This window comes from Ptychodera flava, chromosome 17 (genome assembly GCF_041260155.1).
Source record: "Ptychodera flava strain L36383 chromosome 17, AS_Pfla_20210202, whole genome shotgun sequence".
NCBI classification, from domain to species: domain Eukaryota; kingdom Metazoa; phylum Hemichordata; class Enteropneusta; family Ptychoderidae; genus Ptychodera; species Ptychodera flava.
The window spans coordinates 12,605,340-12,631,692 of NC_091944.1; the positions used below are offsets into that span (position 1 = coordinate 12,605,340).

Sequence of the window (26,353 nt, forward strand, 5' to 3'; positions counted from 1 at the left end):
ACCAAATTTGGCTCAGATGTGTCTTATTATGTGTTGAACGAATTCAGATACCGAGCCACTGAAAATCTGTTGAAGCGTTGCCATGGCAGCCATTTTTCAAAATGGCCGCCAGACAAGCTATTTCTCACCTAGTAAATGTCAACTGCACAACGCGTTGAGTAATTTTGGGTTGAATATTTTCAATTAGAAACTATGGGAAGAGTAATTTACAATTTTTTTTCAACTTTTCTTAATCGTCTGACTTGTTAAACGGGTAAATACATACAAAAACACAATTCTTATGCATAAAATGCACGGTATTAGATCCTATCAAAGGACGACACTATGTCAGCAGTCAAGAAATATTAGGCCATGGGCTAGAGGGGTCTACATGCACCTCTAGGATATCAAACTGTATGTATTTATAGAAGCCTTGGGATCTGTAGAATACGAAATAAAATTTTAACAGAAAAAAGGGATGCAATAACTGTTATGGTTGTGTTTTGAAGAGTACCTCAAAATCACTATTTTGCGCAAACCCACGTGCATTTGTCTTGTTGTACTACTACATGTCAGTCATCTGCTAAGCTTTTTTAACATAACCTGATTTTTTGGGTATCATTAGAATGGAAATTTATTCGTCTTTAAAATGACATATGTAATATGCAATATGTTCCATAGATTTTTTTATGAAATAGAACCAAAACTTACCCGATACCCCGAAGTTTGCCATGCAAGTTATAGCTAATATCAAATTATACCAATGTTTTACCTTGGCATAATACAAAAAGGCAATGCTTTGTATGATATCTGTTTTATTTGCTACAGGGACATGTTTATCATGTGAAATAGACTTTTGACAGAAAAAAGATTGGGATGTTATAGCTCTACCGGTCATATTTTGAAGAGTACCGCAAAATCATAGTATTGCCAACTCTAATGCGTTTTCGTTAAACCTGTCTTCTTGTAGGTCATCTGCTGAGCTCAATGTTTAACATAACATGGCTTATAGGGTAACATTGGAAAGTAATTGTATTCTTCTTTCAGATGACATATTGTAATTTGCAATATCTTCCACAGATTTTATGAAATATGTCCAAAACTTACCCCATACCCAAACTTTACATTGCAAATTACTGGCACTGCTTATCTCAAATTCTACCAATTTGTACCTAGACATATTACAAAGGGCAATGCTTTGCATGAAATATGTTTTATTTGCTACAGGAATACGTCAAAATATGAAATAGACTTTTAACAGCAAAACTATTGGGATGCAATGGCTGTTACAGTCATGTTTAAAGGGTACCTTAAAGTCAAGTTTTGTGAATATTTGTTAAGCGGATCCTTGTAAGTCATCTGCTTAGCTTATATTTTAACATGACATGGTTTATGGGGTAACATTGGAAAGTAATTTTGTTCTTCGTCAGATGACAAATTGTAATATGCAATATCTTCCACTGTTTTTATAAAATATGACCAAAACTTAGCCATACTCCAAACTTTATTGAAAAGTAATGTCACTGCTTATCTCAAATTCTACAACCCTTTTACCTAGACATATAATAATAGGCACTGCCTTGTATATGAAATATATTTTATTTACTACCGGGACGCGTCATAAATATGAAATAGACTTTTAACAGAAAACATATTGGAATGCAATAGCTGTTACAGTCATGTTTTGAAGGGTATTGTAAATCATCATTTTGAGACTCTTGTTAAACCAGTCTTCTGCTGAGCCAAATCTCTGAGGTTTATGTTTCAATCTTGACTAGAGTGTCACTATTTGTATAAGAAGGAATACATCACATTTGATCAGATAATTGGCCACCCAACACTACCTTCCTTAGGTCTTGGGTGTACGTGTCAAGTGGATAACCAAAATATGATTGGCAATTGTCTAGGATTGTCGTTTAAACTTGTTGTCTCAGCCTATGTAAACACCATGGAAAGGAATAAAATATTCGCCGGTTGACTAGCCATGCAAAAGCAAGCACAGGTCCGGGGAGTGCCAAGCACGGACATCACTGACAAAAGTGCAGGATTGTGTTTGAGCTTTGCTTTCCCTATCTTTCATGTTTGTTAAAATGAAAGAAAATTGAGTAATACAATTTAATGACTATGGTACCATGTTTTTGCATTTGAATAAAAAATTGTGTACTATCAAGATTAGGACCAGAATACACGATGTTCGAAATATGATCATTCCAGCCCCGCGTCCACACAAACATTGACCAGTTTGGGATTATGGCCCATGGACTAGTTTTATTGTTCCCAATGTTTTTCCTCAAATATTGGGTTAGTCCGATGTACTTGGCACTTTTCGGGAAACTTGTACCCGGTTGGTCTAAAGGGCTCTTCCAATAATTTTGTATGGCCCCTTTTGCCAGTAACAAAGTCTCAGCTACAAACAACATGAAATTCATCAAGAACCTATCATCGCTCAAACTAACAAACACCGAAATAATAGCAGTAGGCAAAGGCCTAAACTTCATTCTGACATCAACAAAACCAAACATAATAAAACTACTTCATGATTTCAGCAAATATAGTCGTAAAATGAGACTACGCTACATCATGAGACACAAACAATCGCAACATTTTTTAGGGACGTAGCTGGTATGTGTGCATCACACGTACGGCACACTCACCAGATTTTGCAAACTATTGGCCTAGATCGGCCCACGGGTATGAAGAGTTTGAGTGTAAGAACAGCGTGTCCCATGTTCTGCCAATGGATGGGGGTTCTTGAGTAGAAACGTTGAATATGAGCAATATTTTGACATTCTAATTATCGTTTCTAAACTTTATAATTAGCCATTGACTTGTTTTGCAGGGCGTTCTTGCTCAAAAGGCCTAACATGGAAAATTAACCCAATCCTTCACTCTTGTTCATCTACATTCATACCTAGGTCTACATACAAAAACATAATAATATTTACTGTATAACAATTTTTTAAGTTTGAATGCTGAAAGCAATAATATTTTTAGGGAAAATCTCTTATATGTCCCCATAATTGTCCTCTTAGAGATTTATCATGTAAACTACAATTAGTGGCGCCATTTAGAATTTGACCACGTGGAGAACACGATCATATTTTATATTATTTTTGGCTATATATATTACGTTTTATACATTGACTTTTTATACATTGCTTTTCATAATTCATTTAAGATACTGATCTTGTGTAATTTGATATAAATTTCATGATTTACAAATTAGTTTAAGAGTTATTTCAACGTCACGCCAATGGTCTATTGCACGAATATAGATTCATGCCCATCATGACAGCCCTTGAACTTGACGGGGTGGAAACCGTCGATCTCGCCTGAAACGACGTTCTGCACCCCGTCTATTAGTTATGCATAGTTTACCTTTCTACTTTAATGGAAGATACGCTTGGCACCTTTTGGTCGTCTTCGCAAACGAACGGCTGTTCCAATTATACGGTTTCCACCCGACTAGAATTTACCAACAGCGCCACTGTCGACTTTTTGCCTGCCCTCGGGCTGGTGGTCATGATCGAAATATTGATGATGCCCGAGCCGCATCATCAATACGAGAGATAAACCCTTTCTGGGCAAGATATACCATGCTTGTACACTCTTACAGTGAGCGCTTTGGATCAACAAAGTCGCTATACTCCATTTTCGTACGGTAATGCTTTCGTTCGTGAATTTATTCTCGATTTCGGTCGAGTTTCAATTTCATAATACCAAACCACTGCATTGAAAAATTAAAGGGACTAGCGATGGAACCCAACATTGAATCTAAAAATTGTCTCCTCAGTTCTAGTTGTTAAAGTACTTTACAATCTATGGAATCTGATGAAAGGCGCATGCATAATATTTTTATCGATATCCCGTCAAAATATGACAAACAAAAAACGTCTTTTGGTACAGTATTTCGACTTACCATGTCACAACAGTCTTTTTTCGTCGCTTTTAAATCTTCGTAATAGTCTATTGTACAGTTTCGGCAGCCATCGAGGTCGTCAGCATCAACGATCTTGTCGCCCTGAATTGTCAAGTGGAAAACACCGCTGATAAGAAAAACGCTGCTCGGCTAAACCCCAGCCTTAAGCTGGCGTTGCACGTCAGACAGCGTATTTTGCTAAAAATTAACTTTTTTGCAAAGATTCATTCAATTTTAGGAATTTGCGAACCCGAGATTAAAATATTAGTTGCGTTCATCTTTTAGCTTGTCAAGCATGTCAAGCATGACAAGAAGTGTCAGTTTATGCAAATATATGCAAATCATCCGGTTTCCTGGCTTTTCTTTTCTCCCGATATCAAGATTTCAAAACAATTTAATTCCGCTCTGGCTGAATCAAATTTCGTAAAATTTTCACATCATGTTCTGTAAATACTATGTAACGAAAACAGTATCAATAAAGTTCTTACACTTTGAATAAGAGGCATTTTTATTTTAGTTATCATGATTGTTTATCATGATCCGAGCTATTAAAGTTATTGTATTTTTTCTGACCGCTACACCTGCGCACGCTGTAGGATTCATGAAGCACTCGCACTTACACACTCGCTATCGTGAGTTGCACTGAACACTTCGAAAAACTGGGCTACAGATAGCTTCAGGTATTCGGCATGTTCGAATTCAAATTAGTTCAAATTTAACAAGCAGTTTCCCTCAGTGACTTTCAACGTGCTGACTATCGTAAGAAAATAAAACAACTATCAACGATAAATAAAACGAAAAGCAAAGTTGTCGAAATTATGTGCTCCTAATTTATGAACGAGTCAAATTTATGAATAGGCAATCGCACAATAACAAAAAATCCCTCCACGTTTGGCATCTTCGATTTCGCCAATAGTACGTGGCTAGGTAGACACAACTCCTTGGTTCTCCTTGGTTCTAATTCTTTGAATCATTTATAGAAATGCAGGTACATATCACCGTAATATTTCAGTCTTCCTGTAACATTCAGAAACGACTCGGCAAGAAAGTCGTTGAAAAAGAAGCGGTCGAAGGTGCCGGATGTCATCGTGCTCAATTTCAAAATGGCAATGGATTGTTCTTTACAAAGAACCCGTGAAAAAATGCTGACTCTGCAGTTTTCTTCGTGTTTTCACTACAAGTTTGCATTTTCATCGTTTGGTCAGCAACCTACTTGTTTTGTTAACATCTGAAATTTATTTTCAGCCGAGAGTAATGTTTTAACAAGCGACCTAGCGGCCGATATAGCTCCGCTGTGTTTATGTAGAGAATAACTATTTTTGACACATGTTGATGAAGAAGGTGGAAATCTTTGATAGCTCAATGCAGTGGCCAGAAAAAACTGGCTAAAATAAGCTGCAAAAAATACACAATTGAAGATTTCATCATACTTTGAATATATCACATCGGATCATCCCTAAGAACATGTCAACCAAAGCTATCTGATGAGTAGTTTTTTGAGAATAAAATTTTCTGACCAAAAATGGCAACAATTGCCCCCAAAAATAAAAATTGCAGATTTCATCATAATTTCAAAAGATCAAATTTAGTTCATCTATAGAAACCTGTATACCAAATTTCACAGCTGTTAGACCAGTACTTTTTGAGAAACACATTTTTTGACCAAAAATGGGAAAAATTGCCCCCAAAATTCAAAATTGCAGATTTCATCATTATTTCAATAAATATCATTTAGTTCATCTATAGAAACCTGTATACCAAATTTCAAAGCTATCAGATGAGTAGTTATGGAAATACACATGTTTTGACCAAAAATGGCAAAAATTGCCCCAAAATACAAAATTACAGATTTCATCAGAAATTCAATATATATTACTTAGCTCATCTGTAGAAACCTGTATACCAAATTTCAAAGCTATCAGGCCAGTACTCTTTGAGAAACACATTTTTTGACCAAAAATGGCAAAAATTGCCACAAAATTACAAAATTGCAGATTTCATCATAATTTCAATAAATATCATTAAGGTGATCTGTAGGAACCTGTATATCAAATTGCAAAGCTATCAGATGAGTAGTTTTGGAAATACACATTTTTTGACCAAAAATGGAAAAAATTGCCCCAAAAATACAAAATTGCAGATTTCATCATAATTTCAAAAAATATCATGTAGTTCATCTGTAGGAACCTGTATACCAAATTTCAAAACTATCAGACCAGTACTTTTTGAGCAATACATTTTTTGACCAAAAATGGCAAAAATTGCCTTAAAAATGCAAATTTGCATATTTCTGCACAATTTGAACAAATCTGAAATAGATAACCCTAGGGACATATGTACCAAATATCAAAGCTATCTGACTGGTAGTTTTGAAGAAGAAGATTTTTAAAGTTTTTTTACCAAAAATAACAAAAATTGCCTTAAAAATACAAATATGCAAATTTCACCACGATTTGAACAAATCTTACTGAAGTCACCCTAAGTAAACTGCATATCAAATTTCAAAGCAATCGGACAAGCGGTTTCAGAAAAGAAGATTTTTTTACCAAAAACACCAAAAAATGCCCCAAAAATACAAATATGCAAATTTCACCACGATTTGAACAAACTTAAGTGAGGTCACCCCAAGTGAACTGCATATAAAATTTCAAAGCAATTAGACTTGCAGTTTCAGAGGAGAAGGCAATTGTTGACGGACAACGACGACGGACGACGACGGAAAATCAACCTATTTGATAAGCTCCGCGTCGCTGACAGCGGAGCTAAAAAGCTATGCAAAAACAAACTCGCAATGCTTCAGGCTGAATTATCTCCGCATATCTTTGAAAATATAATTTGTCATAAGGCAGTGTGACTCGTGTAAAATAAAACTTTTAAGTATGGTGTCAGAAATGTTAAGATTGGAGGGACAATTTTTCTCACCACATTTGTTGACTACTTATTTTTCCTCAAGCAAAGGATTGTAAAGAAATGACAATTTTCTTCCTTTTTGCAGCACCGTCCATTTGAAGTGAGGAACTGGTCATATTCCATTTTCTAGAGTGAGTTACACGAGATGGATTGTGACGAATACACGTGATGTGTTCTGAGATGTACAGACTGGCATGAAAACATTTTACATAATAAAGGTAATATGCGCCTCGAAACTGTAAGAATTAAACTTTTGCTCAAACTTTCCTCAATGAAACTTACGACCATCCTCTTACCAAAGTAAGAATAAAAATCAGAAGTCACCATGCAAGCTTTGTTACTAGGGAGACAAATTACTAAGATGTCCCGATATTTTCAAATTAAAATGGCCGCCATCTCTGTGTTAACTCTATTGGGAAAAATAAAATCTTCGATTTTCGAAAAACTAAGACGGTGAAAACTTTTCTCTCACTAAGAGCTTAAAATCAGCCTCCACAAGTAATAGGTCAGAAGAGAATTCATAAAATTTGAAAGAGAGAATTTATGTCCCCGAGGTACGGTCTACCTTAATGTAAAACAATTATCAAATTTCAAATTAATTTTTTTAATCAAATATATACTCACGAAGCTATCGGGCGATATTGTGTCATACTGGCTACTGTCAATGTAGAAAATCAGTTCAATACGTTCGTAGATTGTGCGAGCCTAGTAGACCTGAAAGGATTTAGGCGGAGAAGCTCCTTCCAATTGTGACTGTATATTAGTTAATTCATCGACACATGAAATTCCAAATACAACCAGCCTGTTAGCTAGCGCGAGATTCCATAGACATCGCTTGAAACGAAAACGCACGATCCATCATCTTCGCTTCCACTTCCGCCTGATCGTCTATTTACAGCACTGCCATCATCCAGCAAAACTGCCATTAACGCAACTGTAAACTTCATCTTCCTATTAGCAAAACCAATTCTGCGAGAAAAAAATGTTTTTCATTTACAGACTACTATGAAGTGTTATGTCGATGGCTTCAAACTCTTTTGAACACTTATAATGGGTGCGAAATTCGGAAGTTTCAAGAATCAACACACCAAACTTTATTTAGATTTCACAGGTTCATATTCGCTTTTTTCTTATAAAGATTAGCTGATTACACTACACAAATCTTCACATTCTTCATTGTTAGCTAAGTAGGCGTTTTCTTCTTCCCGTAATCTAAATTTAAAAATTGACCTTTAGCATTGGGCCAATGAAGCACACCCGAATCATTTCTAACAGTCAAAACCGGCGTCTGCGGTTCCTTGAAAATACGCACTTTTTTAAGTTGAATTTTATCACAGACAAATAGAAAGGAAGATTAGCAACGGGTATTGTTCATGGTGTGAAGCGGCTACGTAACCCCTTCATGTACTCCTCGCCTCAGGTAGCTCTGGACTATCTTTTTCCGATGAGTGCCGACCATGCACCTTTCGGTAGTTTCCGGATTTTCGCCAATTTTTAAGCGAAAGTATGTTAGGCAAAGTTTGTGTTGTTGTTGTCGTGTGGTGCCGAGCGGAATTGGCATGCTGGTGAAAACGGGAAAGTTTTGAGCTTCAGGGAGGTGAGTTTAACCATTTTAAAAATCCTCTCACATTTTTATGAATATATGATGACTGTTTTTTAATCAAATTTGAAAGTCTTTTATTGATACTGTCAGATTTTACTCAATGGTTTACGGTCAGTCGTATCGTCTTTTACAAGTTCGTCATGGGAGGAAATGTTTTGATTGGCGTGAAGCAGTGTTTCTGCCCTGATAGCACACAAAGTAAGTATAGTTGCTACGCGACAGGTAGCAGATGCCATCTCGAGCTACTTTTCGCATATTATCAACCAAAACATCAAACACCTGTGAAGCTCATTTTAATATCGAGTTTATCGAGACGACCATGAATCAAATGGCGTGCCGCGTTGATAGCCTGTCTTTCTATTTGTCTGTGATTTTATTAAAGAGTATGGACCTTGTTTTTGTTTTATAGTCACATCTTTGTTTTCAAAGACCTCAAAATATCAGATGGAAAAATGCATCTCATGCTCAGTGTTGTGCATGGAATATTTACCAGCGTAAATGTATACTGAAAGTCGAGTCATGCGCAGGTATTTTGGGTCATTTTGAGAGGGAAAAATTAATGTGACAGACTGGTTTCGTAAATGATTGTCCCGCTAAGTGACTAGGTTTCGTCTTTTATTATCAAACAACAAGAAGATATGAATTGCCATCACATTTTTCATTGGGGCCGCCAACTGCAGTGGTAAATTTAATCAACTTTAAAAAATCATCACAAAACATATTTCGAAGGGCGATATATTGATTTTACATATTTTTGACCTTGTCAGTAACTTTGGACGGAAAAGAAGAGTTGTTCGTAACTGCCCTCCAACTAGCATAAGCGGAAAATATGCCCTCCGGCCCACTGAATTATGAGGCCGACTGCCCTCCAGTATCGACGGTCTGCTCGCTCCCCGATTCCCACAATAGTTCAAGCTCCCCACTGTCCACTCCCATCACTGAAATTCCCCATTGCCTACTAGATGTACATATTCCCACATTGCGCAACTAGTATCTATTTCCTAGACGTGCGTGCGTGTGGCAACCAAGATCAACGCAAAACTGGGCAAGAAAAAAATCATTTCAACCTTCGGACATTACTCCCCTCTAAGTTAGGTGCTTAATCTTCCCTAAAATTCTGTAAACGACGGCATTCCCCTGTCTCTACCTATTTTCAGGTATCTATTACCAGAAATTTTCTCCCTGCCCTCTGTAAAAACTGAAATTTCTTCGACTCCCTCTGTAAATAGTGACTTTTTCTCAAGCCCACTGATTAGTTTTAAAATTCGCCAGCCCGCTGAAAACCAATTACACCGGTTAGTACGAACAGTTGCGTTGGGGGCACCTGTTTTTCAGCATGTTCAAGGGGTCCATCTTCCTCTAAAATGATTACGAAATTGAAAAATAATGCTGAAACACAATGTCTTTTCTCCTAGCATGTCTTCATGTTGCGCTGTGGTGATGAAGAAGACATATCCTACTTCAGAAAAGTAAAAGAGAGAGTCCGCTGAAAGTAAAACATCAACAAATATAACGCACTTTCTATGATTCAGGATGTAAATCTTACTATTACGTTTTATAATCCGCTGTGTCTAATAAAACGAGACATTGCGACACAAGCGTGGGAAATCTCCCTACCTGTACATGTACTGCAGCTTCACTATGGTTTGTCTCTGTCTTCGGGGCCAGTCTCTATAAATTTAAACCTCCGATCAGAGTGTGTCCTGTTACAATGATATCTCGTCTTTATAGTCTTGAAAGGTAATTGTAATTACCAACCATCAAGACATAGAACCATACGGTGTATAGGATCCAAATTAATCGAAATAATTATAATGTTGAATTTTGATTAATTGGAATTATCAGTGATTGAACCTCCATGAATAGACCAATACCCGCGCCAAGTCCCAAGAAAGGTTTGGCAGTAAGTAATGTTTTTTTATTTCCTTCTATACCTGACGCACAATAAGCGAATGGACACCCATTTAATATTCAGAGTGAATTTCTAGAACTTTGTAACCGCGAAAGTTTGGATTTTACGTGCGGGTATGCATGTCTCTGAAAAGTTAATTGTTATCGACCATTATGTTCTACCGAAACATAAAACGTAACTTTGTGTGTGGCCATACTGCTATCTGACGAAACAAAGTCTTTGAGAAGCAGAATTGTGTGATCCGAGTATTTCCTTAGTTTCAATGTTTATATGTGTACACATGCGAATATAATGCCCCTTCATCTGCATGTTTTGTCATGAACACGATGGGAACTATTTTGGGATAATTGGATGGTGGATGGTAAAGTAATATTGATTTAATCTACAAATGTGATCTCGTCTGCTTTCCTTTTTACATTAGACACTTGGTTTTATAAGAAATTTGTATTATTGCAACATTAAACTATCTGGTACCTAAAACTTTTGAGAAATTTAAAGATAATGAAAATCCAATTATCCTAAAATAGTTCCAATCGTGTTCATGCAACATTTATTGCAAAGGTCCTTCTAAATTAAGGTAGAATGCGCCTCGGGGAGAGATATTCGGACCCTCAAACTTTTACAGTTCTCTTCTGATATACCACGTGTGACGGTTCATTGAACCTCTAGGTAAAAGAACTTTTCACCGCCTTAGTTTTACGAAATTCGAAAATTTATTTTTCTCAATAGCGATAACACCGGGATGGCGGTCATTTTAAATTTTAAATATCGGTAGATCTTGGGTTCTTTGTTTCTCTAGTACCAAAATTTTCACGGCGACCCCGATTTTTATTCTTGATTTTGAACGGGAGTGGTTTTAAAGATTTCTTAAGGAAAGTTTGAGCAAATGTTTCAGTCTTTCACTTTCGAGGCGCATACTACCTTAAACGCCAAAGGAAAGAGGTAAAACATTTAAATAAATAAACACGGATTTAAGATGTTCGATTATCTTATGTAGGCACAGAAAAATGCCTACCGTGATGAATATGTGTGCTTTTTAAAGAGTGAAAGCCACAGAATCTATTGAGTGGCTTTTCTTTAAATTACTCCAAAAACCGAACTGCATATCACTGAATTGAATATCTAAACCACTTACAATGCCTGTATATAACAGTGTATCATGATAAGCGATAATCGTTACGAATCTTCAATACCGGTGACCTGCATATTTAAAAGTTAGTTTCTGTCAATTTAATTGAGTATTGGCAATAAATTGAATCATAGATGTTATATTCAATAGATTAAAAGTTCTTTTGTATTCGACTACAATGTATAGATTGGTGAACGAAAGAAAATCCCAATTTTAGATTATTTTCCTGTTGAAGTTTCATACATTACAGTGTTCGGAAAGAAAGTGTACTGCGATGAGTTGATTTTGTGAAAGGCTCGAAAATCTATGATGCAGATCACTGCAGCAAAACATTAAAATCAGTGTTCATATCTTCATTTCGGTTTCCATTTATAGTCACTGATCGAACACGAGTGGTGGTGGGAATTAAGCGTGTCCTCATCCAGTTTAAACTAACAACTTTTTTCGTATTCGGATCGAAGTGTTGTCCAAATCACACAACACACCTGAAGTTATTCACATTTATTCAAGGCCTGACAAGTATACAATAATGACAGAACTATTGATTTTTTTATCATCAATATTCATAATAATAAATATATTAATAATAGGGTCTGTACTTTAAGTACGTGAATTGGGCTGAATGCTAATCGTCATTCAGGATTTGAGTGCTGTAGGGTACCTTTGTAAGTATACAATAATAATAGAAATATTAAATTTTATTAATATAACTGATAACACCTTGTCCCCCTGTGGTTTTGCAGTATAAGTAGATGCTGTATAGGATCAAAGTCCCTCCACACACTGCAGGGACTGTGATAGAATATACAATATATAGAACCAATGAATTTCATTAGTTTAAAATGTTCAATTTAATTTTATTAATCATCGTTGATTCCTATTTATTGAATTCATATTGAAACCACACCTTGAGTAAGCAGATGAAAACCCCTTGTTTTCACAACGAATATATGGGCGGGGCAAAGGATTTCCCAGCAGCAAGGTCCCAGTCATGATGTTCCTGGACGTTCATCTTCTCGAAATAAAAGGATTATGTTATAAAATCTCATTAATACTGCCGTTATAGTCTTGACTTTGATTCCCGGTAACATTATCACTTCATTTCAAAAGAATCAAGTAAATTATTGGTAAGTATTTTTAGGAACAGACCAGGACGATGTGTGCGTGCAAGTATCACAAAAATGTGTGATGACGATAGGGTATACAAGCTGAAGTTATCCCCCAGCCCGAAAGAAATCTAAATCAAGATAAAAACTGTTATTCCATTAATATTTTATTCTACTGTTTGTAAATTGGTTAAGCAACTATAAACGCTCACTGATGTGCAAGACATGCGTTAAATGTTTGCAGTGATCCATTCTTTGAGAACAAAATAAGCAGCTAAGAGTATGTATGTATCTATTTAAATGTCTGGTTAGATGAAGACGCGGAAAACGAGATTCAGAGTGAATTCTTGCATCGGTCGATGACTTTTCTTGTCGTGTCCATCGAAAGTCCATGGTTAACAATCTTCAGTGAGTGTTAATTGTTCAGTAATGGTGGCGTAAAATCCTTGCAGTAAAAGGTATCCTTATTGGCGTTGGAATGGCAGAAACCAACCAGTCCAGTGTACGATACGGGCAATGGTGAGTTCCAGTATATGCCATCAAGCTTTGGTGGGCAATCCTGCAGTATTTAAAAGCAGATGCACAATTATGAAAGGCTTCTGGTGTAATATCGGCAATGAGGACATTTTTATTGCGATTATATATGGAAAAGGAGAGATAAACCCTTTCTGGGCAAGATATATCATGTTTGTACACTTTTAGAGTGACCGTTTTGGGTCAATAAAGTCGCTATACTCAATTGCAGTACGGTAATGCTTTCGTTCGCAACTAAAACGATTTTTTTTCCGATTTTGGTCGAGTTTCAATTTCAAAATATCAACCACTGCATTGGAGAATTAGAGGGGCTAGTGCTGGAATCAAAAATTGAATCTAAAAATTGTCTTCTCGGTCCTAATTGTGAGATTACATTGAAATCTATCACATCTAATGAAAGGAGCATGCATAATTTTCTCATATCAATATCCCGTCAAAATATGACAAACAAAAACAAACGTCTTTGGTACAGTATTTGGACTTACCATGTCAGAACAGAGTTTTTTCATCGCTTTTAAATCTTTGTAATAGTATATTGTACAGTTTCGGCAGCCATCGAGGTCGTCAGCATCTAAGATCTTGTCGCCCTGAATTGTCAAGTGGAAAACACTGCTAAGAAAGGCTAAACCAAATCCCTAAGGTGGCGTTGTACGTAACACAGCGTATTAACATTTTGCTGACTCGATACATTCCATTTTCGTAATAATATGCAAACCCGAGATAAGAATATTGGTTAGGTTCACCTTTTAGCTTGTCAAGCAGTCGTAAGTTTGGTGAAGAAGAAGAAGTGTAAATGAATGCAAATCATCCTGTTTCCTGAGTTATCTTTTCTCCCGATATCAAGATTCCAAAACAATTTGACTTCTTGATGCACATTATGTTCTCGAAATACTATATATCAAAATCAGGAAAGTTCATTAATAGCGCTAATTGAAATTTATCAACATGGCACTGATAAATGTCATTATTCACTGATAAAGTAATGAGAGCGAAACGCCTGCACCAAGTTACACGAAATTTTATGAACCATTTCTCGGTATACCAGCCTTAATTACGAAAATTAATAATGTACGCAAATCAGCAGTTAATTGATATGATATGATACTGCTACATATCTTTACAGGCCATTACACTATTGGAGGAAAAACATACATACCGCGTTTCATTAATTTGATTCAGCGCGTCTACACATATTACACTTATTATGAAAATTCATCACATTTGCAAATTAGCAATTAATTGACTTGATGCTTCTTAATTTACAGAGTATTATGGTACTGTGAGCTTAACATATGTACCATGATACTGTTACATAACATTGCACGTCATTACACTACTGAAAGATTTACATCCATATCACGTTGAACCAAATTTGATGCAACATTTATAGACATTTCATACTAATTATGAAAGTTCATCAAATATGCAAACTAGCAATCAATTGACATGATACTTCTTCAAGACTTCATGCAGTATTACCATACTCAAAGGTCCACATCTGTACCATGTTTCATTAAATTTGATACAGCATATCCTGAAATATCACTCTAATCAAGAACGTTCACTTCATATGCAAATTACAACTTTAGTAACATGACACAGATAAACGTCTTTATTCACTATTAAAGCAATGTGAGCTCAACATCTGCACCAAGTTTCATAAAAGTTGTTGAACTATTTCTTGATTAATCAGCCTAATATGCCTAATTGACAAGAAACTGCTACATATTCTTTGCACGCCATCAGACTACTGAAAATATGTAAATTAGCAATTAATTGAAATGATACTCCTTAATGTGTTCACTTAGTATTACAATACTGACATCAACATTTGCACCATGTTTCATAAAATTTAAAGCAGTATATCTGGAGATGGCCCACTAATTAGGAAAAGTAATGAAATATGCAAATTAGCAATTAATTACCATGATACTGCTAAGTGTCTTTGTATGCTATTGCAGGACTGTGTGCTGAAGATTTGTACCATTTGTTTCATTAAATCTGTTGCAGTATTTCTAGACATCACCCAATTAAAAAAAATCATCAAATATGCAAATTAGCAATTAATTGATGCAATACTGACATATGTCATTATGTGATATTTGAACTCTGTGAAAAACATCTGCACAAAGTTTCATCAAATTTGGCACAGTCGTACCAGAAACAGCGCTCTAATCATGAATTATGCAAATTAGCACTAATTATGCATGCCACACCAATATAAATGGACCTGCATATGTATGCCATAGTGTAGTATCCTTGTACCAAGCTTAAAAAGAATTGGCACAGGCATATCTGAGATATCTGCATTCATGAGCCCTATGCATGGACATAGCATTAATATTAATACCATCCTTGAACCCCTGTGGATGAATCCTGGCAACCCTGTGGATGGATATCAAATACAGGAAAGAAAACGGCCGTCACACAGCCATTTTTGATCAGATCATTACGAAAATTGGCGTGCATATATATGATATAGAGGTAAATATATGTACCAACTTTCAATGCAATCATGCCCGGCATCACTGAGAAATTTACGTGAACGGACGCACAGTCGTCAAATATAGGAAACAAAATGGCCGCCACGCAGTCATTTTAGACCGGATCAAAACAAAAATCAATGTGCATATGTATAACATATGGAGTAATCCATGTACCAAGTTTGAATGGAATCGCACCTAGCATCACTGAGAAATTTGCGTGAACATACGCACCGACATCAAATACAGGAAACAAAATGGCCGTCAAGCGGCCATATTTGATCGGATCACAAAACAAATTGAGGTGCATATGCATGTATGACATAGGTAATAATCCTTGTACCAAGTTTGAATGAAATCGCTCCAGGCATATCTGAGATATCTGCATGAACGGACGGACGCACGGACGGAAGCACGGACGTGACCAAACCGATAAGTCCCCCCCCCCCCCGAACGGTGTCCGTGGGGACTAAAAACTACGCAAAAGAAACTGGCAATGCTTCAGGCTTAATTATCTCCGCATATCTTTGAAAACTTTAATTTGCCTTATGGCAGCGTGACCCGCGTAAATTCAAACTTTTACGATATAGTGTATGAAATTTTAAGATTGGAGCGACAATTTTTCTCACCACGTTTGTTGACTGCTCATTGTTTCCTCGAGCAAAGAATTGTAAAGAAATGACGATTTTCTTCAGCTTTGCATCATCATCCACTTTGAAGTGAGAAACTGGTCATCTTCCATTTTCCAGTGCTAGTTACACCAGATGGTGACAAACAAACACGCGTCATGTGTTCTGAGATGTACTGACTGGTAGCATGAAAATATGTTACACATTAAGTGAAAGACTTAAACTTTGCTCAAACATTCATCAATTAAACTTTCAACAATTCTCTTACCAAAGCAAGAATAAAAATCAGGGATCACCGTGTAAATTCTGGTACTACGGAGACAAATTACCTATGATTTCCCGAGATTTTGAAATTCAAAACGGCCGCCATCCCTGTGTTAACCCTATGGGGAAATTCAAATGTTTGATTTTCGAAAAACAAAGACGGTGAAAACTTTTCTTTTGTCAAGAGCTTAGAAATGAAGCTCCATAAGTGATAGGTCAGAAGAGAATTGATAAAATTTGAAAGTTTGAATTTCTATTCCCGAGGCGCGTTCTAACTTAAAAAAAAATCGGCAAATGTCATATCATTTTTTTAAAATCAAATATATACTCACGAAGCTATCCGGCGATATTGTGTCATACTGGCTGCTGTCAATGGTGAAAATCAGACCGATACGTTCGTTCAGTACGCGTGTCTGGTAGATTTTAGAGGAATAGGATGGAGAGACTCCTTCCAATTGTGACTGTATGTCAGTTAATTCCTCGTCACATGGAATTCCAAATACAACCAGCCTGTTAGATAGCGCAAGATTTCCATAGATATCGGCTGAAACGAAAACGCATGATCCATCGTCTGTGCTTCCACTTCCGCCTGATCGTCTATTGACAGCACTGCCAACAGCCAGCAAAACTGCCATTAACGCAACTGTAAACTTCATCTTCCTATTAGCGAAACCAATTCTGAGAGAAACAAGAATGTTTTTCATTTACAGACTGCTTTGAAATGTCACGTCGATGGCTTTATACTCTTTTGAACACTTACAAGTGGGTGTGGTTTTTTTAAAATGTCAAGAATCAACACATACCGAACTTTTATTCAGACTTCCCAGGTTCATATTGGCTTTGCTAACTAATCAAGATTACCTGATTACACTAAACAAATCTTCACATTTTTCATTGTCAATTAAGTAGCCGTTTGCTTCCCCGTAATATAATTTAAAATTGACCATTAACATTGTGCCGATGAAGAAGACCCGAATCATTTATTATAGTCAAAACCGGCGTCTGCGGTTCCTTGAAATTATGCTCTTCTTTTAAGTTCAATAATTGACTGAAAAGGGTATGGACCCTTGTTTTTGTTTTATAGTTACATCTTTATTTTTAAAGACCTCAAAATGTCAGCTGGAAAAATGCATCTTATGCTCAGTGTTGTGCATGGAATATGTACCAATGTAAATGTATACTAAAAGTCGAGTCATGCGCACGCAGGTATTTTGGGTCATTTTGAGAGGGAGTAATTAATGTGACAGACTGATTTCGGAAACGATTTATCCCTTTAAGTGACTAGGTATCGTCTTTTATTATCCAACAATAACAAAATAATGAATATGTGCCGTCAACTGGTAAATTTCGTGAAGTTTATAAAATCATCAGAATACATATTTCGAAGGCTGATATATATGATTTTACGTATTTTTGACCTTGACCTAAAATTTTGAGGGGAAACAAGAGCTATTCGCAAGTGCCCTCCCACTGACATATGCGGAAAATATGCCCTCCGGCCCACTGAATTATGATGCCCACTGCCCTCCAGTATCGACGGTCTGCCCGATCACCAATCCCCACTATAGTTGAAGCTCCCCACTGCCCTCTGCCAACCACTGAAATTCCCCGTTGCGAACTAGATGGACATATTCCCCCATTGCGGAATTATTATCTATCTCCCAGACTTGCGTGTGTGTGGCAACCAACATCAACGCAAAACTGTGTAAGAGAAAACATCATTTCAACCTTTGGACATTGCTCCCTATAAGTTATGGGCTTAATCTTCCCTGAAGTTCTATCAACCACGGCATTCCCCTCCCCCTACCTATTTTTAGGTTCACACGGCCAGACATTTCTCCCCGCCAACTGTAAAAACTGAAATTTCTTCGTCGCCCTCTGTAAATATTAACTTTTTCTTCCGCCTGCTGATTAGTTTTTAAATTCGCCCGCCCGCTGAAAAACTGCGCACCTATTACACCGTTTATTATGAACATTTTCGTTGGGGGCACATGTTTTTCAGCATGTTCAAGGGTTCAAACTTCCTCAAAAATGATTATGAAATTGGAAAATAATGCTGAAACACAACGTCTTTTCACCTAGTATATCTTCATGTTGCGCTATTATGATGAAGAAAACGTATACTATCCTGTTTCAGAAAAGTAAAATAGAGAGTCCGCTGAAAGTAAAACATCAACAAATATAACGCACTTTCTATGATTCAGGACGTACATTTTGCATGTTACATTTTATAATCCGCTGTGTCTAATAAAACGAGACAAGCGTGGGAAATCTCCCTACCTGTACATGTACTGCAGCTTCACTATGGTTTGTCTCTGTCTTCAGGGCCAGTCTCTATAAATTTAAACCTCCGATCAGAGTGTGTCCTGTTGCAATGATATCTCGTCTTTATAGTCTTGAAAGGTAATTGTAATTACCAACCATCAAGACATAGAACCATACGGTGTATAGGATCCAAATTAATCGAAATAATTATAATGTTGAATTTTGATTAATTGGAATTATCAGTGATTGAACCTCCATGAATAGACCAATACCCGCGCCAAGTCCCAACAAAGGTTTGGCAGTAAGTGGTGTTTTTTTATTTCTTCTATACCTGACGCACAATATGCGAATGGGCAACAATTTTAATATTCAGAATGAATTTCTAGAACTTTGTAACCGCGAAAGTTTGGGTTTTACGTGCGGGTATGCACGTCTCTGAAAAGTTCATTGTTATCGACCATTATGTCCTACCGAAACATAAAGCGTAATTTACTTTGTGTGTGGCCATACTGCTATCTGACGAAACAAAGTCTTTGAGAAACAGATTTGTGTGATCCGAGTATTTTCTTAGTTTCAATGTTTATATGTGTACACATGCGAATATAATGCCCCTTCATCTGCATGTTTTGTCATGAACACGATTGGAACTATTTTGGGATAATTGGATGGTGGATGGTAAAGTAATATTGATTTAATCTACAAATGTGATCTCGTCTGCTTTCCTTTTTACATTACACACTTGTTTTTATAAGAAATTTGTATTATTGCAACATTAAACTATCTGGTACCTAAAACTTTTGAGAAATTTAAAGATTATGAAAATCCAATTATCCCAAATTACTGCCAATCGTGTTCATGCAACATTTATTGCAAAGGTCCTTCTAAATTAAGGTAGAATGCGCCTCGGGGAGAGATATTCGGACCCTCAAACTTTTACAGTTCTCTTCTGATATACCACGTGTGACGGTTCATTGAACCTCTTGGTAAAAGAAAACTTTTCACCGCCTTAGTTTTACGAAATTCGAAAATGTATTTTTCTCAATAGCGATAACACCGGGATGGCGGTCATTTTAAATTTTAAATATCGGTAAATCTTGGGTAATTTGTTATTCTAGTACCAAAATTTGTACGGTGACCCCTGACTTTTATTCTTGATTTTGAACGGGAGTGGTTTTAAAGATTCCTTTAGCAAAGTTTGAGCAAATGTTTCAGTCTTTCACTTTCGAGGCGCATACTTCCTTAAACGCGAAAGGACAGAGGGAAAACATTTATATAAATAGACACGGATTTGAGATGCTCGACTATCTTATGTAGGCACAGAAAAATGCCTACCGTGATCAATATGTGTGCTTTTTAAAGAGTGAAAGCCACAGAATCTATTGAGTGGCTTTTCTTTAAATTACTCCCAAAACCGAACTGCATGTCACTGAATTGAATATCTAAACCACTTACAATGCCTGAATATAACAGTGTATCATGATAAGCGATAATCGTTACGAATCTTCAATACCGGTGACCTACATATTTAAAAGTTAGTTTCTGTCAATTTAATTGAGTATTGGCAATAAATTGAATCATAGATGTTATATTCAATAGATTAAAAGTTCTTTTGTATTCGACTACAATGTATAGATTGGTGAACGAAAGAAAATCCAATTTTAAATTATTTTCCTGTTGTGGTTTCATACATTACAGTGTTCGGAAGAAAGTGTACTGCGATGAGTTGATTTTGTGAAAGGCTCGAAAATCTATGATGCAGATCTCTGCAGCAAAACATTAAAATCAGTGTTCATATCTTCATTTCGGTTTCCATTTATAGTCACTGATCGAACACGAGTGGAGGTGGGAAGAAAGCGTGTCCTCATCCAGTTTAAACTGACAACTTTTTTCGTATTCGGATCGAAGTGTTGTCCAAATCACACAACACACCTGAAGTTATTCACATTTCTTCAAGGCCTGTCAAGTATACAATAATGACAGAACTATTGATTTTTTATCATTAATATTCATAATAATAATATATTAATAATAGGTTCTGTACTTTAAGTACGTGAATTTGGGCTGAATGCTAATCGTCATTCAGGATTCGAGTGCTGTAGGGTACTTTTGTAAGTATACAATAATGATAGAAATATTAAATATTATTAATATAACTGACAGCACCTTGTCCCCATGTGGTTTTGCAGTATAAGTAGATGTTGTATAGGATCAAAGTCCCTCCACACACTGGAGGGACTGTGATAGAATATACAAATATACAACTACTGAAATTTCATCAGTTTAAAATGTTCAATTTAATTTTATTAATCATCGTTGATTCCTGTTTATTGAATTCATATTGAAACCACACCTTGAGTAAGCAGATGAAAACCCTTGTTTTCACAACGAACATATGGGCGGGGGCAAAGGATTGCCTGGTAGCAAGGTCCCAGTCATGATGTTCCTGGACGTTCATCTTCTCGAAATAAAAGGATTATGTAATAGAATCTCATTAATACTGCCATTGTAGTCTTGACTTTGATTCCAGGTAACATTATCACTAAATTTCCAAGGAATCAAGTAAGATATTGGTAATTATTATACACCTACTGCCGTAACCTATGGGAGTTTGACCGTCCAATAACTTTCCGTATTTTGTATAGTACGCGGAGTCCCGAATACGGGAGACGCGCGACGCGCCTGTTTGGCGTTTGTAGCAATTTTATTTCAACGATCGTGCGCGTTCCACTCATATCGCGTGTGCCGCATCCCTCAAAATTTATCATAGAATTAGTTTATACGGACGATTAATGGAGGGAGGTGTATAATAATAGGGTTATACACAAAATACGGCCCTGTATGGACTCGGGCTCAGTGAGTGACTTATTGGACTCGCCTTCGGCTCGTCCAATACGTCACTCACTGAGCCCTCGTCCATACAGGGCCGTATTTTGTGAATAACCCTATAGTATTTTTAAGAACAGACCAGGACGATGTGCCCGTGCAAATATCTCAAAAATGTGTGATGACGATAGGGTATACAAGCTAAAGTTATCCCCCAGCCCGAAAAAAATCTAAATCAAGATAAAAACTGTTATTCCATTAACATTTTATTCTACTGTTTGTAAATTAATTAAGCAACTATAAACGCTCACTGATGTGCAAGACGTGCGTTAAATGTTTGCAGTGATCCATTCTTTGAGAACAAATTAAGCAGCCAAGATCTATTTAAATGTCTGGCTAGATGAATTCGCGGAAAATGAGATTCAGAGTGAATCCTTGAATCGGTCGATGACTTTTCTCGTCGTGTCCATCGAAAGTCTATGGTTATCCATCTTCAGTGAGAGTTAATTGTCCAGTTCAGCTGGCGTGAAATCCTTGCAGTAAAAGTTATACCCATCCTTGGTGATATAACAGAAAATAGCCAGTCCAGTGTACGAAACAGGCATTGGTGAGTTCCAGTATACACCATCAAGCTTTGGCGGGCAATTCTGAGTATTTCAAAACAGATACACAATTATGAAAGGCTCCTAGTGTAATATCGGCAATGAGGACATTTTTATTGCGATTATATATGGAAAAGGAGAGATAAACCCTTTCTGGGCAATATATATCATGTTTGTACACTTTTAGAGTGACCGTTTTGGGCCAATAACGTCGCTATACTCAATTGCAGTACGGTAATGCTTTCGTTGGCAACTAAAACGATTTTTTTTTTCGACTTTGGTCGAGTTTCAATTTCAAAATATCAACCACTGCATTGGAAAATTAAAGGGACTAGTGCTTGAATCAAAAATTGAATCTAAAATTGTCTTCTCGGTCCTAATTGTGAGATTACATTGAAATCTATCACATCTAATGAAAGGAGCATGCATAATTTTCTCATATCAATATCCCGTCAAAAACAAACGTCTTTGGTACAGTATTTCGACTTACCATGTCAGAACAGAGTTTTTTCATCGCTTTTAAATCTTTGTAATAGTATATTGTACAGTTTCGGCAGCCATCGAGGTCGTCAGCATCTAAGATCTTGTCGCCCTGAATTGTCAAGTGGAAAACACTGCTAAGAAAGGCTAAACCAAATCCCTAAGGTGGCGTTGTACGTAACACAGCGTATTAACTTTTTGCTGAGATACATTCCATTTTCGTAATAATATGCAAACCCGAGATAAGAATATTGGTTAGGTTCACCTTTTAGCTTGTCAAGCAGTCGTAAGTTTGGTGAGAAAGAAGTGTAAATGAATGCAAATCATCCTGTTTCCTGAGTTATCTTTTCTCCCGATATCAAGATTCCAAAACAATTTGACTTCTGGATGCACATTACGTTCTCGAAATACTATATATCGAAATAATATTTTGTTTGGCAATAAATTTGTTACATTTTGAAAAAAGAGGAATTTTAATTTTCGATATCATGATCGTTTATCATGATCCGAGCTGAGTTATTGTAATTTTTCTGAAAGCGACCCCTACACACGCTGTAGGATTCATGAAGCAATCGCACATACACACTCGCTATTGTAAGTTGCTCTGAATACTTCGCAAAAACTGGGCTACAGATAGCTTCGGGTCTTCGGCATATTAGGTTCTAATTTAATTAAACTTTAACAAGCAGTTGCTCTTAGTGACTTTCAGAGTATTTAAGTATTTGGTGACGATCGTACGAATATGAAACAGCAATCAATGATAAATGAAATGCATATATTTCGAAAAACTAAGACGGTGAAAACTTTTCTTTTGTCAAGAGCTTAGAAATGAACCTCTACAAGTGGTAGGTCAGAAGATAATTGATAAAATTTTAAAGCTCGAAATTCTATTCCCGAGGCGAGTTCTACCTTAAAAAAACTATCAGCAAATGTCAAATAAATGTTTTGAATCAAATATATACTCACGAAGCTATCGGGCGATATTGTGTCATACTGGCTACTGTCAATGGTGAAAATCAGAGCGATACGTTCGTTCAGTGCGCGTGCCTGGTAGATTTGAGTGGAATGGGATGGAGAGACTCCTTCCAATTGTGACCGTATATCAGTTAATTCATCGTCACATGGAATTCCAAATGCAACCAGCCTGTTAGCTAACGCGAAATTCCCATAGACTTCGCTTGAAACGAAAACGCATGATCCATCGTCTGTGCTTCCACTTCCGCCTGATCGTCTATTGACAGCACTGCCAACTGCCAGCAAAACTGCCATTAACGCAACGGTAAACTTCATCTTCCGATTAGCGAAACCAATTCTGTGAGAAAAAAATGTTTTTCATTTACAGACTACTTTGAAGTGTCATTTCGATGGCTTTAAAACTGTCTTGAATACTTACAAGTGGGTGCCTTTTTAAAAAATGTCAAGAATCAACACATACCGAAGTTTTATACAGACTTCCCAGGTTCATATTCGCTTTTGTAACCAATCAAGATTACCTGATTACACTACGCAAATCATCACATTCTTCATTGTCAGTTAAGTAGCCGTTTGCTTCCCCGTAATATAATTTAAAATTGACCATTAACATTGTGCCGGTGAAGAAGACCCGAATCATTTCTAACAGTCAAAACCGGCGTCTGCGGTTCCCTGAAATTACGCTCTTCTTTTAAGTTCAATTGACATAAAAGGTATGGACCCGTGTTTTTGTTTTATAGTTACATCTTTAAAGACCTCAAAATGTCAGATGGAAAAATGCATCTCATGCTCAGTGTTGTGCATGGAATATTTACCAGCGTAACATACTGAAAGTCGAGTCATGCGCAGGTATTTTGGGTCATTTTGAGAGGGAGTAATTAATGTGACAGACTTGTTTCTGAAACGATTTATCCCCTAAGTATCCCCATATTATCCAACAATAACGAAATAATGAATAGGTAAATTTCGTCAAGTTTATAAAATCATCAGCATACATATTTCGAAGGCTGATATATATGATTTCACGTATTTTTGACCTAGACCTAAAATTTGGAGGGGAAAAAAGAGCTTTTCGTAGGTGCCCTCCCACTGACATATACGGAAAATATGCCCTCCAGCTCATTGAATTATGTTGCCCACTGCCCTCCAGTATCGACGGTCTGCCCGATCCCGAATCCCCACTATAGTTAAAGCTCCCCACTGCTCTCTGCCAACCACTGGAATTCCCCATTGCCCACCAGATGTACATATTCCCTCATTGCGGAATTATTATCTATCTCCCGGACTTGCGTGCGTGTTGCAACCAACATCAACGCAAAACTGCAAGAGAAAACATCATTTCAACCTTTGGATATTGCTCCCTATAAGTTATGAGATTAATCTTCCCTGAAGTTCTATCAACCACGGCATTCCCCTCTAACTACCTATTTTCAGGTTCACACAGCCAGACATTTTCTCCCCGCCAACTGTAAAAAATGAAATTTCTTCGTCGCCCTCTGTAAATATTATCTTTTTCTTCCGCCTGCTGATTATTTTTTAAATTCGCCCGCCAAATGAAAAACTGCGCACCAATTACACCGTTTAGTACGAACAGCTTCGTTGGGGGCACATGTTTTTCAGCATGTTCAAGGGTTCAAACTTCCTCAAAAATGATTATGAAATCGGAAAATAATGCTGAAACACAATGTTTTTTTCACCTAGTATGTCTTCACGTTGCGCTATTATGATGAATAAGATGTATCCTGTTTCAGAAAAGTAAAATAGAGAGTCCGCTGAAAGTAAAACATCAACAAATATAACGCACTTTCTATGATTTAGGACGTACATTTGCATATTATATTTTATAATCCCCTGTGTCTAATACAACGAGACAAGCGTCGGAAATCTCCCTACCTGTACATGTACTGCAGCTTCTCTATGGTTTGCCTCTGTCTTCTGGGCCAGTCTCTATAAATTTAAACCTCCGATCAGAGTGTGTCCTGTTGCAATGATTTCTCGTCTTTATAGTCTTGAAAGGTAATTGTAATTACCAACCATCAAAACATAGAACCATGCGGTGTATAGGATCCAAATTAATCGAAATAATTATAATGTTGAATTTTGATTAATTGGAATCATCAGTGATTGAACCTCCATGAATAGACCAATATCCGCGCAGAATGAATTTCTAGAACTTTGTAACCGCGAAAGTTTGGATTTTACTTGCGGGTATGCACGTCTCTGAAAAGTTTATTGTTATCGACCATTATGTCCTACCGAAACATAAAGCGTAACTTTGTGTGTGGCCATACTGCTATCTGACGAAACAAAGTCTTTGAGAAGCAGAATTGTGTGATCCGAGTATTTCCTTAGTTTCAATGTTTATATGTGTACACATGCGAATATAATGTACTTAAGACCAAACACCCATATTCGATGAACATGATTACCGCGTGTACATGATGAACACTATGTAAAGATTGTGTTGCATGACGTGTGTCGAAAATGCATCTTTACCTGGGTTGATAGCTCTGCTGGTGGACAGAATTGTCCCCGAGGCAGTCTTTCCCGCAGTTTAAGCGATGTATTCATTGCTTCGCTTCGATAAAGTTTGTGTGTGATGTGTGATAGCGAGCGTACGAGCGTGGGTGCTTCACGAACTCCACAGCGTGTGGAGGGGTCGTAGACAGAAAAATGTAACAACTTAGTTTTGTTATTGAACCAATCTTTTTGAGATTGGGGATTTGGCCGAGCGGTTTTGTCT

General features: G+C 36.9%; 2 protein-coding genes across 2 annotated transcripts; both read right to left on the reverse strand.

The window, feature by feature from the left end:
• Positions 1-12,738: 12,738 nt before the first annotated feature.
• On the reverse strand, positions 12,739-18,878 carry LOC139116469 (uncharacterized). Its single transcript, XM_070679092.1, has 4 exons — positions 18,749-18,878; positions 16,801-17,146; positions 13,578-13,679; positions 12,739-13,117 (listed from the first exon to the last, which is right to left on the reverse strand). Exons 1-4 carry the CDS (start codon positions 18,754-18,756, stop codon positions 12,974-12,976), a joined length of 600 nt encoding a protein of 199 aa, XP_070535193.1. The 5' UTR covers positions 18,757-18,878; the 3' UTR covers positions 12,739-12,973.
• Positions 18,879-21,742: 2,864 nt separating this feature from the next.
• On the reverse strand, positions 21,743-25,595 carry LOC139116470 (uncharacterized). Its single transcript, XM_070679093.1, has 4 exons — positions 25,504-25,595; positions 23,605-23,950; positions 22,649-22,750; positions 21,743-22,203 (listed from the first exon to the last, which is right to left on the reverse strand). Exons 1-4 carry the CDS (start codon positions 25,509-25,511, stop codon positions 22,060-22,062), a joined length of 600 nt encoding a protein of 199 aa, XP_070535194.1. The 5' UTR covers positions 25,512-25,595; the 3' UTR covers positions 21,743-22,059.
• Positions 25,596-26,353: the final 758 nt, after the last annotated feature.